The sequence below is a fragment of the Abramis brama genome (genome assembly GCF_963993115.1).
Source record: "Abramis brama genome assembly, chromosome: 23".
Classification (NCBI taxonomy): Eukaryota; Metazoa; Chordata; class Actinopteri; order Cypriniformes; family Leuciscidae; genus Abramis; species Abramis brama.
The window spans coordinates 16388833-16404295 of NC_139985.1; the positions used below are offsets into that span (position 1 = coordinate 16388833).

Here is a 15463-nt window from a genome sequence, read left to right on the forward strand (position 1 = left end):
CAAGACGTATCAATAATTATATTATTTAACCTGGATTTTGTCCTGTTTTTTTGATTGACAGGAGACTTGACCACAATGAGCTGACATCCATCCCTTTATTTGGAGACGCAGCAGCAACAGTCGTTACACTGTTATTGTAAGTAAACATCAGTGTGTGATGCGCTATGATGACGCATGCTTCTGAGTTGGCACTTTCTATACACAACACAAATTATTGTTTACATGGTTTGAACAGTCATATTTTATTTAAGGAATATTTCAATTTTAGCAAATCAGGCTTGAAGTAAATCCCTTCCATTTGGTACTTGTTTAATATTTTTGTAGTTTTTAAATCGGATTGTGCAGGCCTAAAAATTCCCACCTCTGGACGGTGTTTAGTTGTTGATGGCTGTGTTAGTGAAACTGCCTTTACTAGTGTTACCCTGGAGAATTACTACCTTATTTGGGGTGATCATGTGTATCTGTGTTTGTTTCTTGGCGGTTGAGCCCATTCCTTCCTCAGCATTCAGGTACACATTTATGGTTTGTGAATATGAGGGTTTTTTTTTTTTTTTTTTTTACAATATAATAGTAACATAGACAGATTTGCACAAGATGCAAATGTCAGTAATGAATATCAGGTTTATACTTAAACTAATATCAAATGTGAAGTCTGTAATTTCAGTGCTATAAAGTGTCACCAAACAGAGCTGCAAAATGATTGAAGAATTAAAAAAACAACAATGCTGTTTTCAAGCAGTGATTTCTTTACATCAAATTGTCAAATATTTTACCTTTACACACTTTAAATAATGCTTGGTTATAGACTTAAGTCATGTTCAGTCTGTATATCCCTGTTTCAGAGCACCAGCTTGCCTGTATCTCCTTCACACCGACTGATATCCCAGCAGTAATCTGTCTTCTGCACGGATCATGTTCCCATCTGTAATATATCTTTCCACTACCAAATGTGTCGTTCATTTGAGCGGTAAAGCGATCGGTGTCTTTATAGCGGACAGTTGTGCTGTCATGGTGTGACCTCATTGATTTACAGTTAATCACCATCTCCCAGAAATGATGAAAAACCTGCTCAGTTCAATTCACAGGATTGGAACATTTGATATCACACTTGCTAGCTGTGCTTGGAGGATATCGGGAAAGGTTGGAATGGGGGGGTGATGATCAGGGAATGTAGGTCCAAATGGAAGGGTGCTTCTTTTTTTGGCCCTGGTTCGAGGCCTGTTGCTATAGAGGGTCGCTGCATATCGGGAAGGGCTCGTCTTTTTTGAGCCGCACAGCTGAATGTAGTAGAACGCCCAGCTGTAGCTGTCAATCAAATGGTTTACTGTAAAAGAAATGGGGGAGGGGTCAGTCGGAAAGGGGGCGAGATCGGATGGTTACTGATACAGACGGATGAAGGGGTAGGAACAGAAAGAGCGAGAGTTCTCGATTTCCACCTGTGAGGAACACCTGACCCTGCTCCTGCTCGTGGCTCTTGTTCGGAACGCTCGCAGAATTCCTTCCCTCTGAGTTCATCAGCTGGAATGCTGTCGGACAGCAGCCCCCTGTGATACGGCCACAGAGCCAGCACTAAAATACTGCTTCGTCTGTCACCAACACCAAACTCCTCAATGCCCCGTTTCATCTGAACCGAGTACGGCATTTAAACAGTAGCGCTCTCTTTCCCCCTCTCTCTAGTGAAGTGTTTAAACAGCAGAGTCGGCATTCTACTGATTTTAATCTTTTCCTTTGACTGCTGACAGTCGTATTCAAACAGTTTGATGTTGGACATCTGGTCTCACTTTTTACTGCTACAGCATATAGTACAGATGCACATTGTGGTGTTTTAGTTCATTGTGATTCTCAACTGCTGGGAAGTGTTTGACAGATGTTACTCTTGCTAGGTGTTTAAGGTGTATGGTAGGATTTGGGATGGGGGTCTGAAGCCCACATTTATGTATGTTAAACCGCTTGATTGTCACATTGATCTTGATATTATATCAATATGTTTCATCTGTTCAACGACTTTTCACTATGGCATAAATTTGCCATTGTTACTAATTAGACTCAATGTTTTAAGAGAAGTAAAAAAATCAAATAAAAATGTTTTTTATATATATATAAAGTTATAAAGTATAATAGTATAATAACATAAAGTTATATGTATATCTTTTTAGGATATATAATAGCCAAATAAAAATCACAATAAATCACTGATATATTAACGGTGTTGTAAAATTTTGTCGCCAAAAGTAATATTCTTAAATATTAAATTGCCCAAAATTTATTGAAACTTTCATATATCACACAGTCATATAGTGACAACGCTCAAACGACCATGTGTCCTTTTTTGTTGGTTTGGATAAACCTGTTACTATTGCTGCTTTATGGACCCACCAATAACTAATTGTTTGGCTTCCCTGACTAATGTTAGGGTTGTGAAAAACGGAAAAAAAAATGTAAACATATTTTTTTAAATTTGACTAAGTGGTGTTAACTGACTAACTGAAGAACTGTTCAGTTAAGTTCAGTATAAGATATATATATATATAATACTATACAATATAAAATAAATATTAAAGGGATAGTTCACCTATAAATTTAAATTCTGCCATCATTTACTCACCTTCATGTCATTCCAAACCGGAATGACTTTTTTTTTTTTTTTTTTTTGTGGAACATAAATAGGATATTCTGAAAAATGCCTTTTTTTTCTCATACAATAAAAGTCAATTGTAATAAAACCTTTTTTGTTACCAACATTCTTCAAAATATGTATTCTGGTGTTCTACTGAACAAAATAAGTCACACAAATTTGGAACGACATAATGGGTGATTTGGGTGAATTATCCCTTTAAAACAAATAAAAAATACGACCATTGGACGACCATTCCGATCCATCCCTACCTGAAACAATCTTTGAGGGCTCAGAACACCCTTCACAAACCTTCCCACACCATTTCTTCTCCTTACTTTCAGAGTTCATCAAGCAGATAAGCCAATCAATGCTGCCTAAAGCAGCTAACCTTCTTATCCTTTGTGCGGTGCTGCTTTGGTTGGATTAACTGGCTAAGACATTCAGCTCCCACACTCTCTCTCTCTCCCCAACAACTGATTCCGACACTGATCCAGACATTGGTTTGGAATCCAGCTATAGTATTTCAGTTTAACCCAAACATGTGTAAGAAAAACAACTAAACCACAAGCAAAGTCTTTGTAAACTATTTGTAAAGTATCGTTTTGCCTTGGGTCTGTTTTCAGATCTGCTGTAACCCAGATGTGGTAAGTCTGATCCTAGATCTGAGCAGATCCCAGCAGTACCACTTTAAAACGGATTCAGGCCTGGGATGGCCAGCGCATGAGAGTGGACCGTTTCTCTCGTTTAACGTCAGCATGTTTTTTTTTGCCCGGAGAAGGTCACCAGCTGCTGACCTGCTACTCAGTGGAGTCTCAGTGCTCTGTTAGTCACAGGAACATCCTGTAGGGCGGTAAGCACAGCACACGTCCTCATCCATACCCTCTGTCTGTTTATTCAGGTGGGACAGTGGGGGTACTCCCTCCTTTTCTCTTTCCTTCCGTCGTTCTCGCTCGCTCTTTCTTCTGTCCTTCCATTCCTCTTTCTTTCTCCCCTCTTCTCACAATTCCCACCCAGAATTCCAGTTAAACGGTCAACCCAGGGAGCATCTGCGTGTCTGCCGGGTCCCGTCTTCACTGGGAAAGGCCTTGCTGGTCTATTAGGCTCCCACAGAACACCTGCCAGCAGACAACCAGAGCAGAAATCCCCTCTTGGTCTCAGCGGACCGTGTGTTTACCGTGAGATTTGCGCAGTATTGGGAAGCCGAATAAGGAGGCTTTGTTGTTCCAGCACAGACTCGTCTTCGCTGTATGGGCCTGTCTGCCTCGTCTTTGTAGGGTTTCCTGTTAGCATTGATCATAGTGCAGGTGCTGGAACGTTGAGCATGACTAGCCAGCCTCAGTGGAGGATGTTTCAGGTTCGACCGAATATCTCTCATATTTGGTATGGAGAATATTTGAATATGAGGTTCAGTTGGCAAAAAGAGTACTGTGGTGGTACCATGATATAGAAATGGTAGCAGATAGTAATTCCAGGGTACATTGATATATATATTATTGTGTTGAATGAACCATATTCATATCCCACGGTATTTACCCCAAAGCTTGTAACCTAAGCTTTCATCTAATGCAACGTCATTTCCTTAAGCCCTCTCCGTTACTTTTTTTAGTTTTTTAGTAGCAAGTTTAATAGAGGGAGATTTTCTTTTCTTTTCTTTTTTTTTTCTTTAGTACTGTCCCATCCTCCAATGCGGGGATGGCTTACTCTGAAACTACCCCAAAACAAATTCCAGATGTGGAGAGCTTGACCTCGCCATTCCTTCCGTGGCCGGCAAAAACAAGTGTGATTCTTAAGTCAGCTGCTTTCTCATGCCTCAACCCTAAAGAGAAATAGAAGCAAAGAAAAAAGGGGGAAGGACAGAAATCCAAAGCCCCCTTGAGAGAAAACTGTTATTGATTTGTCTTTACCACGTTAACAACAGTTAACACCGAGCCTGACTAACTAAGTGACAAGAAAACACAAAATATTCACAAACGCAACAAAATGTTTACTTTAAGTTTTGTTTTGAAATTTTATTCGTTTTACTTTTGACTGAATTGAGTCAAAACAAGAATTTGAAATATTCGCAAACAAAACAAGTGTTCACGATCTAATCCGAATACAATGCAGAACATTAAAAACAGATTGGATACCGGATTTTTTTATACCTTTGTGTGACTAAAGAAACTAAAATGTTAAAATATGCACAAACTGACACTAACACTTCACAGCAAATCTAATCCAAATCATTTTTGGGGGATTTGGGGGAAAAAGTTGATTTTAAATTTTTTTAGAAAGTCTCAGAAAGTCTGACTAAACACAACTAAAATATTCACAAACATAACACATTTTTTCCATTAAAAGTATTAACACAGAGTCCAGTGCAAAAATTAGGTGTAATGCACATCATAGAAATGCATTGTTTCGGTTTAAAATCTTGTCTTTCACTTGGTGTGAAAATTTGCTTTAAAGCTGAAATGAAGAGGCATATAGTTGTCTTATTAGTTATTTGAGTCCTAATATATTTAGTTTGTTGTTAATCTCTTCTGTTGCACCCAAAGCTTTATGTACAGAAACAGACATACACAGGTTTAGATGAATCTTTCATCTGACTGATATTTGTCACCATTGCTGGGTTTTTGTTTGGGATTCCAGGCCTGTATGTGTTTGTGCGTTTGCATGTGTGTGTTGACAAATCAAGTTACCGTATCTAGCCACAGTCACTTGGCACTTCTGAAGGCGTGTGTGGAAACAAGCCTCCATTGGGCTTCAAAGCCCTATTGACACATTCTCTCCGAAAGAGCCTCATGTGGTTAGAGCAGACAGCTGCCTATCAGCACAGATATGTGGACCAACATATAGTTTAACATAGTTGCAAATGCACTAATAAAACAAAAAACACCGCGATAAAGCAACCTGATAATTATAAGTCTAGAGTAACCAAGGATAGATCTACAGTCTTAGTTTTTGCCAGGATATTCCATTTGTTTGCCTGATCTGTGTAGACATTAAAAAATAGATTAGCGTGTAATCTGTCCAGAGTGTCACATGAACCCATATTAAACACTCAGTGAAGGTTTGTACAGCTGTGTAGAGAGTTAGTTATAATAGATATGTTCTTTTTTTTCCCCTTATAGGCACCATAATAAAATCCGCAGACTGGAGGGGAGCCTGCTGCAGAACTTCTCTGCTCTGGAGACGCTTGATCTGAGTAATAATGACATCACAGAGCTGAGAGAGCACTGCTTCCCTCCGGGGTTACAAATCAAGGACCTGTAAGAAACGCACTCATTCTCTCTCTTTCAAATAGATGTAACTGTGAACATCTGTGTTCATGTAACACTGTATTCTTTCATAATCTGAAGAGGGATATTTCATCTCTGTAGGCACATGAGCAGTAATAAGATTGTTCATCTGGAGTTCGGGGCGCTTAAGAACCTCGCCGGGAGTCTGCAGATCCTCAGACTTAGCCGGAACCGGCTGACCCACCTTCCTGTTAAAGGCCTGGAGCTGCCCAAGCTCACACAACTGTGAGTGCACTATACACACGCTCAAAGGTTTGGGGTCAGAAAGAAAGAAATTAATACTTTCTAAGGACAAGGACTTAAGTTGATCAAAAATGACAGTAAAGACATTTATAACGTTACAAAAAAATTCTATTTGAAATAAATGCTGCTCTTTTGAACTTTATTTATTGAAGAATCCTGAAAAAAAAGTATCATAGTTTCCAAGTGATTTCTGAGAAACGCTGTTGAAAATGGATCGGACCTAGCGCCAAAACACACTTGTAGCCAATCAGCAGTAAGGGTTGTATACACTCATTAGAGGGGAGGTGCCTGTGTTGCATAGCGTGTCTGATGAATTTTGGGGCGGGGCTATCAAGGGGTGTGATCCTTTTGGGTAGGGGCGTGTTTGTTTTGGTGATTTCAAATATCAACAGCGTTTTTCAGAAATTGCTTACTGCACCTTTAAGCAGCACAACTGTTTTCTACATTAATTATATTAATAGATGTTTCTTGAGCACCAAATCAGCATATTAGAATGATTTCTGAAGGATTACGTGACACTGAAGACCAGAATTTCCACTTTCCATCACAGAAATAAATTACATTTTAAAATATATTAAAATAAAAAAAGTTATTTATAATATTAAATAATGATATTTATAATAATTAATATTTATACTTTAAAAAACATTACTTATTATACATATTTTTTTTTTACTGACCCCAATTTTTTTGAATGGTAGTGTTAAATGTATTTTTGTTAGTTTTGATTGTTAACATATGTGCTTCGATTAAAGTGCCAACATAGTAAAACCCTTTTGCCAGAAGTTGCTTCTTTTGGGTAGGGGAAATATAAATTGAATTGTAGCACAATTTGCACTGCTTTTTTTTTTTTTTTGCGGCATGCACCATGTTTTAAAGATGGCCTGTCAAGTTAAAATTAAACTCGAAGACCCCCCAGGATTTGCTCCTTTTAATTGCACTTCTTCCAGCTATTTTCGAACACAAGAACGTTTCCAATGTAAACTAAAGGGTAATGTGACAAAACCCTACATCTCTGTACTACTACTGTTTTTGACTTGGTCGCATTAGTATAAAGTCATTGGTTCAGTTGTAGTTATTGTGCAACTGCGTTTTCAAAAGAGTGGTTAATCGACTTTTAATTTAAGACTAGTTGAGTAGTTTAAACTATATTTTAAATTATTCAGCAACTTTGGAAGCTACAGTTTAAAGTACCTCCCCCACCCAACACTTGTTTCCAGATGTTATATTAAACGTATCAACATTCTTGGTCAGAAGACCATTGGTAAACATCAGAGCAGAACAATTCTTTCACCCCACTGCAGATCTATGGATCCCTCTTTGCCCCAAGCGTAACCATCTGTGCCTAAGCTCTTTGTTTCTGCTCATATCAGACTTCCATCAAAAATATGCTTTGTTCTTCAGGTGGACAGAGTGATACTGAATCTATGTATGAATGAGGCAACATAAGCTCATATTAAACCTCTCACACACACCTGGAGTGCATTTCAGCAACCACAAAGCCACAGCTATGTTGGTGAGCGAGAACAATAGGTTGGTTAGTAATGACATCAAAGAGGGAGAAGAGCTGCTTTATGTGACCTGAATGTCAGCTGGACATGCTATCCGTTTACAATTCTACGCTCTTAAGTTTTCAAAAATATAAGAACCATTTTGGGTTCCCAAAGAACCTTTCAGTAAACAGTTCTTAAAAGAACCATTTTGTCCCAGTGTGAAAAATATTTGAATAATCTGAAGAACCTTTTTCCACTTTTTGTCCAATGGAAAGGTTCCATGGATGTTAAAGGTTCTGTATGAAACCATAGATGCCAAGAATATCTTCAGAATATCATGCTGTGGGCATTTCCTCAAGTACCTTTTTGGTCATTTATTTTAATCACATTCTAATTGTGTGTTTTGTAGGGAGCTGAGCAGGAACAGGTTGCGGTTGATCGAGGGACTCACCTTCCAAGGTTTGAGCAGTTTAGAAGTTCTCAAGCTTCAGAGAAACAACATCAGCAAGCTGACGGATGGGGCGTTCTGGGGTCTCGCCCGGATGAGGGTTCTGTGAGTCCGAATCTTGTTACAAATACATCATTATTAATAGTTGTCACAATAGACCATTGATAGTACGTTTATATTTTTTAACTGACATTTCCAACCAAAGTAACCTGCAATAAAATATATATCCACCACATGTAGTGAATCTCTTTGCATCATACAGTTATTATATTGTGTGCATTTGACATCTGTAGGCACCTGGACTATAACAATCTGCGGGAGGTGAACAGCGGCTCTCTGTACGGTCTGGAGTCGCTCCTGCAGCTCTACCTCTCCAACAACTCCATCTCTTACTTTAACCCTGAGGGATGGGGCTTTTGTGAGAGACTCCGAGAACTGTGAGATATCTCATTTCCTCTACTACTCGTTCTTCTTCAGTGTGTGTATATATATATATATATATATATATATATATATATATATATATATATATATATATATATATATATATATATATATAATAAAAACTTAAATCAACAAATGTACCTGAAAATAATAAATAAAAAAAATTACATTTTATGTCTTGTTTTAAAGAATAATTGAGTTTTATTTAATTTATTTATTACATTTATATATATTTATTTAAAATAATAATAACTTTGCATGGTTTAAGATAGCTGATAGCACAGACATATGTGTGCATTTCATGTAGAGTTTTTCTACAGTGTTGCTTGACGAATGCTAGAATGACATTTATGATTTAGAATCTATGAAAATCTGCTCTTTTTAAGATGCTTTTCAGATATTTGTACATAAATGCACTACCATTCAAGGTTTGGGGTTGGTACGATTTTTTTATTTTTTTTTATTTGAAAGAATTCTCTTATGCTCACCAATGCTGTGTTTATTTGATAAAAAATATAGGAAAAACAGTATTGTGAAATATTATTACAATTTAAAATGACTGTTTTCTATTTTAATATATTGTAATTTTTTCCTGTAATGCCAAAGCTGAATTTTCAGCATCATTACTCCAGTCTTCAGTGTCACATGATCCTTCAGAAATCATTCTAATATGCTGATTTGGTCTTCAAGTAACATTTATTTTTCAGGATTCTTTCATGAATAGAAAATTGAAATTGAAATCTTTTGTAACATTGTAAATGTCTTTACCGTCACTTTTGATCAGATTAATGCATCCTTGCTGAATAAATGTATTAATTTCTTGAAACAAAATCTAACTTACCCCAAACTTTTGAACGGTCGTGTATATTACAAAATATAATCTACAAGAGGATTATTGTTCAAATTTGACGCCTGGTAAAAAAAAATGTAATCGCACCCAATCTTTACATTACACGGAAGCATTTGTCCGCAGTATCACCTACTGCACTAAACGCACAGCACTCCTCGTCTTGCTGTAGATAAGCTCTGTTTATCCCCTAATGATGCGCGGGATTGCCAGCGCTTAGGAGCTCAGCACCGTTTTCACTCATCTCTCCTGATGCTAGTTAAAGAAAACAGCGTAATCCTCCACGTATACGTCTGCCAAGTGTTACACAGAGATCTGTACCTGAGTGAAAGTGATCTTATCTGGGTGAATGTGTGTATACACTGCGCAGTCCTGTCAAGCGTATTGTGCGATATCTTCCTCTAGCTAACACTCTTGTCCGTTGTGGGGGTAACAAGGCTTTATTGGTAGGGCATGTTGACTGTGGTATCAGCTGAGTGGTCCGCCATGATTTTGCAGATAGGTTTATGACATGGCTGTTATTGCATCGTGGATGAGACATCAACCTTCTGTGATAAACATTGAAGAAGCTAATCGAGGATACCACAATGTGGAGATGCAAAAGTTTAACGCAGTTCTTGTTTATTTTTCCATTTTCTTTTCAGGATCTTGTCCTATAATAACCTGACGAAGCTGTCTGAGGGTAGTTTTGCCAAGCTGGTGAATTTGATCTCGCTGCGTTTGGGACACAATTCCATCATTCACATCACGGAGGGAGCGTTCAGAGGCCTTAGTTCCCTACGTACGCTGTAAGTGTTCTTACCCTGTGGGGAAACCTCTGGGATCTTGAACTGAGACTAATCCTGCATGTGAAAAACACTTGATGGTGTCAAAGCTGTGGCACAGTGGTTTGGAAGTCTACATGCCAACCATTATGCCACTGCTCTGTCACACTGAGTCACGGTGCTCATATGGTGGAAGCAGGTTCAAGTCCATTCTGCCCTGATCACATTACTACCCAGTAATTTAAGTCTTTAAATAAAAAAATAAAATGGAAAAATGAATGATAACAAATACAGGAAATAAAATAAATAAAAATGACAAAATAGTAAAGAAAAACAGATCCAATATAATAAAAAAGTTAAATATAATAGAAATAAGAGTCCTGCCTGTCAAAAAATGATAAAAAAATGCCTACATATGCACTTGTCAGTAACACACCTTCCCCATTGAAATCAATCGTTCTAGACAGTGTTTCCCTTCATGAAATGGGTGCACAAAACAGTCTTAGTTTCTAAATGAATTAAACCTGTGGCAGAAAAACGTGTTGATTGATTTAGTGGCATTTGCTAAAGTAGCCGTTAGCCATTAAGTCTGGTGAGAAAACTTTCTGGTTTCTTTTCCTCTTTGTTTCCTTGTTGGTTCCCACCAAAGTTGGATGCACATGTGCACCCTGCTCAAGGCCTCCTAGTTGAGGCAACCTCTTTTTTTCCCCGCACAGTGAAAGGCATTATGGGAGACCGACTCTCCGGCCTGACTTCTAAAGACACACAAAGTCTCAACCACCACTTCATGCCCCCCTCTTTCAGTGTCTCAGAAGAGAAAAGAGAGAAGAATTCTGTCTTTACTTTCTTAGTTGAAGGCTTTTTCACAGTAGGGTGACAAGCCAAGGCACAACACGGCCCTCAGCGCTGCTGGCAGTGGGCAGAGTGTGGGGGGAAGGGACCTGTGAAGTGCGATTGTGAGGGCCTCTGTTTTCTTTTGTTCCGTCCTTCCTTTATGTCTTACTTGCTTGATTTCCTTTATATCGTTCTCTCTCTCCCTCACTCACTCGCTCTCTGAGCCAGTTCTAATCTAATCATGGCCTTAGTGCCTTGCTTGGGCTCCCGTTGAAAAGAAGCAGGGGAGGTTTTAATTGGTGCGCGCTTCTGGCCGGGCGAGAGAAGGCCTGGTCGGGTGTGAGAGACCAGAACCGGACCGTCTTTGAGCCGAGGTGGTGGGGGTCAGGCCTGGGGGCCTCCGCCCTTACTGTCATTAACAAGCCAGGGTCCATTCACGAGCAGCCAGCCAGAAAGAATAGGAAATTGGCAGCCGAGCCCAGGCATGGAGGGAAAGTAACAGAAAGAGCCAAGGGGGCGGTTGTCAGCCTGGAGGGAACTGGCTCAATTCCTTCACCCTCTCACCTCAAAAAGACATTTATTCTTTTTCAGCGACAACAATCTTTTTTTAATAGCATAGAAACACAGGGACCCCTTACAAAAATGCCATCAGATGGTAATTCCCTGGTATTATGAGATGATTACTATTCATAAACAATAGTACTTCAAAGAATACCATTAAAAGTCCACCAAAAGATTGTAAAGGTGCGATCACCAGTGTAGCAATGTATGAGGCACAGCTCACACAGAATTCACTTTCAAACCAAGCAACTTTCTGTTGGTCAATGTGGCGCATTTGCACATTTATAATACAAAATCTATGCAGTTAAATCATACTTCTGCGTGACATTCCCAATTGCGTGGATTCCTATTGAAATGACTGGATTTCACCCATGAAAATTCACAGAACAACAGTAAATGTGACTTCACCTTATACCATCTAAAGTCCAAAGTATACATGAGTTTGCGAATGCTTGGCGTATGCGTACAGCCAAGCGCACAGCCTTTCAAAGTATACTTCATTTGAGAGCTTGGCGAACACATGCGCACTAGAAAGTTCATTCTTGTTTAGTGTCTGCGATGTGAGAAACTTTTTATCCCCTCATACAAACAGCCATCTATTGTTTGTAGTAGTTGCATGCAAAAACTGTATACTTTGGGCTTTGTCACAAGTTTCAGTGAAAAATGTTCAAAAGCATGATTATTTAAATTAGAGGAACAGGCCAGCCACATCCGTCATGTTTAGAGATTTTCATCAGAAAGTTAGGTCTTGTAGGCAGGCCGCTGGCACCGTCCAGGCTTGTTTGAGATTCGTCTGAAGCTGTTTTATGCGTATGCCCATGTGCCTTTACCTGCCAACATGGTTGGTGCGGTGACTGATTCAAACGGCTGTCAGAGTGAGTATATGTGTGCAACTGTGTGAAAGAGTTGTGTTTGTGCAAGACGCTTTCAGCTGTCATGCATTATTCATGCATTGGCCTGTGCGTTGCTGCGCTCCTTAATGTCACAATTCACAAAGAAAAGAATGTGCTTGGTTGGCAGAAGGAAAGAGAGGGAGAGAAAGCAAGAAAGGGAGTGTTGTTGGACGTTCTTGTTTTTAACCAGGTGTCCAGGGCAGCTTGTGCCACTGCTGAACATCTGTCAGCGGTTTATGGACGAGGAATTGACCCTCTGCTAAGCACCGCCTTAAAAACATTACTGACCAATCCTACCTCATTTTGTTCTACAGAAATGATTGAAAAAAATGCTCAAACACTCATTAAATGTTACTTTGTATACATATAAAATAAATTAAAAATAAAATGTATGTAATTCTTTTTTATTAACATTTAAAATAAATGTAAAATGCATTTATATATGTACATTTTTATTCCATAAAATTTCATTCCAGCTCACAAAAGAATATTTTCCAAAAAATATATATTTATCCAATTTATGTACATATTTAATTAAAAAAAACACTGTTCATGGAAGTTTCCAGTACATTTCGGGGAAGATCTAAACTTGGTGGCAACCAAGGTGGGCGGAGCTTAGCAAATGTAAATTGTTCCATATTCTCTATCTCTCTTTCCTAATCTCTTTTTTTTTTTTTTTTTCTCTCTGCAGGGAGTTGGATCACAATGACATCTCTGGCACTATAGAGGACACCAATGGGGCCTTCACTGGCCTCGAAAACCTCAACAAGATGTGAGTGTTATGCTCTTTCCTTTCCCTCTGCACTTACATTTTTGGACATTCTTAAACCAGTTGCAACCATGACATCCCTAATATCCTGTTCCACAATAAACATCAAATTGCATAGCACAAAATCAGGCCACACTTTTCCAAGAAAATGTCATGTTTATTGACTCAAAAAGAAGAGGAAGCGCAGGTAACCTCAACCCGCATCTTGCACGAGGCTCATATTTGATGCAGTGCAGATTTGGGAAGGGAAGTCTTAGTGGTGGAGGTCATTTGAGTTTGAGTACTGGAGCGAACGCTATTCATCATTGACCGATAGGAGATGAGCTCTTGGCTTTGCTGTTGTGATGGAATCAGCGAGGGCATAAAAAGGGAGGCAGGCGGAGGAGGGGGTGTGCTCACACACATCAAACGCACCGATCTGCGCCTTTTGTTATGGGAGCGGAGGTTCGCAAATCTGCGGAAGCCGCCTGTTGATGCACATCCCTCGCCAAATCCTGACAGCCACCCTGCCAGAAACCCTATTCACCCAGCCTGGGAATATGCGAGTGAGAATTAGAGATCGATGCGCACAACATTAAAGTCGTTTCCATTGTTTTCTTACCACAATACGGGGTTCTATAGTAAATGCCAATACCATTTCTATAGTAAATGAGAGAATGACTCAAGTTTTAGTAGATTTTAGGTACAATTTTGACCTTTTGCTTTGATAATTTTCTTGTGAATCATTTGTACGCTCCAAATATTCGCACACAGATTCCGTGTGTGACCCTGCCCATGATGTCAACGGATCCAGTTAGAATCTATTTCAATGGTTTCTATTTGGAATACTAGAGCTTTTGAATGATAGGGTTGGTAAAGAAGCCCAGGACTCGAGGCTGCCCAGAGGATGACCTGCAGATGGGTGGTTGCTTCAGGAATGGTGGGGGGGCCTGAGGAGATGAGTGGAGGTGATGTCTTAGTCTTTCAGGAGATGACAGATGCTGTCGCACACACACAGACCATCAGGCCGCTGACAGACACGGCAGAGGCTGGGTTTTCTGGGCGCATATTTAATAAACTAGGCGACTCATGAAACTTTACTATAGCCGTGAGATTTTATTTATTTAAAAAACATTTTTTTTTCATTTTTGACAATTAAATGAATGCTTTATTAAATAAAGAGCCATTTTTGAGTGGCTCTTTAATATGATAAAAAAATCACATTTATAATGACATCATTTCTTAGTTTTATAAAGTATAAAAATGTACATTCCTTTATATTATTTGGTAACACTTTTGTTCATATTAGTTAACCATGTTAGTTAACATGCACTAACAATGAATAATACTTCTAAAGCATTTCTTAATCTTAGTTAATGTTAATTTCAACATTTACTAATACATTTTTTTAAATAAAAAGTTGTATCTGTTATTATTTAATGGACCTGAGATAATATAGCCTAACAGTGAACAGTTGCGTTTTTATTAACTATTAATAAATGTAACAAATTTATTGCACGTTGGTAGTTACAATAGTTAATGCATGAACTAATGGGACCTTATTGTAAAGTATTTACACCTTTTTTTTTAATTGGTATCATCAATATTAATTCTGCATGTTCCTATTATATCAATTTCCCCTATTTTTACATTTAGAATTTCTTTGCTGTCATTGTTGATGTTTATAATCGCTTATAATTGTAATCTTTAGCAAATCTCAAAATCAATTTGAAAAATCTACTGGTCTAACGAATCTAACATTACTATGTTGGTATTTAAAAATGTGTTTATTTTTTACTTTTTATTTATTTTTAATTTCAGATAAAATATAGATTTTTTTAAAAGCTTTTTATAGATTCATATAGATTTTTAACTTGGGTCATTTATTGGTTATCAGCCATAACATGAAAATAAAGATCAGACTATCGTTATCAGCCGGAATTTTAATATCGGTGCATCTCTACTTTCTCTGCTGCTGTGAAGGTCATGTTTATCGTAGCAAGCAACAGCCCTAGACACGTCTCTAGATCGTGAGCCAATATCCGCCCATTCAAGGTCAGGAAGATCATCCCCTGATTGAAACGACAACATTGTCAGGTGTCAAATCTGGTTTATATGAGGAGGTGCTGGCTTTCACGGTGCTGACTGAGGAGTCTCGAGCCCTCTTGGACAGGAAGTGCACTGATCAGGGGCTTGATTTTGGTCCAACATGCTTAAGAATGGAAATCGTGTCATCTGGGTTGGGGGTTACATCCCCGAAGGAGCCCGTTCCTCTTCGCCGTCCCGCGGT

The 15463-nt window shown here is 38.6% G+C and overlaps 1 protein-coding gene across 1 annotated transcript in view; it reads left to right on the plus strand.

The window, feature by feature from the left end:
* Nucleotides 1-15463, plus strand: part of lrig1 (leucine-rich repeats and immunoglobulin-like domains 1) — a 37985-nt gene that overhangs the window by 13250 nt on the left and 9272 nt on the right. The window contains exons 3-9 of the mRNA XM_084101834.1: nucleotides 62-136; nucleotides 5731-5868; nucleotides 5980-6123; nucleotides 8044-8187; nucleotides 8376-8519; nucleotides 10018-10161; nucleotides 13117-13197. Coding sequence (XP_083957960.1) covers nucleotides 62-136; nucleotides 5731-5868; nucleotides 5980-6123; nucleotides 8044-8187; nucleotides 8376-8519; nucleotides 10018-10161; nucleotides 13117-13197 — 870 coding nt within the window. The remainder of the gene's footprint in view (nucleotides 1-61; nucleotides 137-5730; nucleotides 5869-5979; nucleotides 6124-8043; nucleotides 8188-8375; nucleotides 8520-10017; nucleotides 10162-13116; nucleotides 13198-15463) is intronic.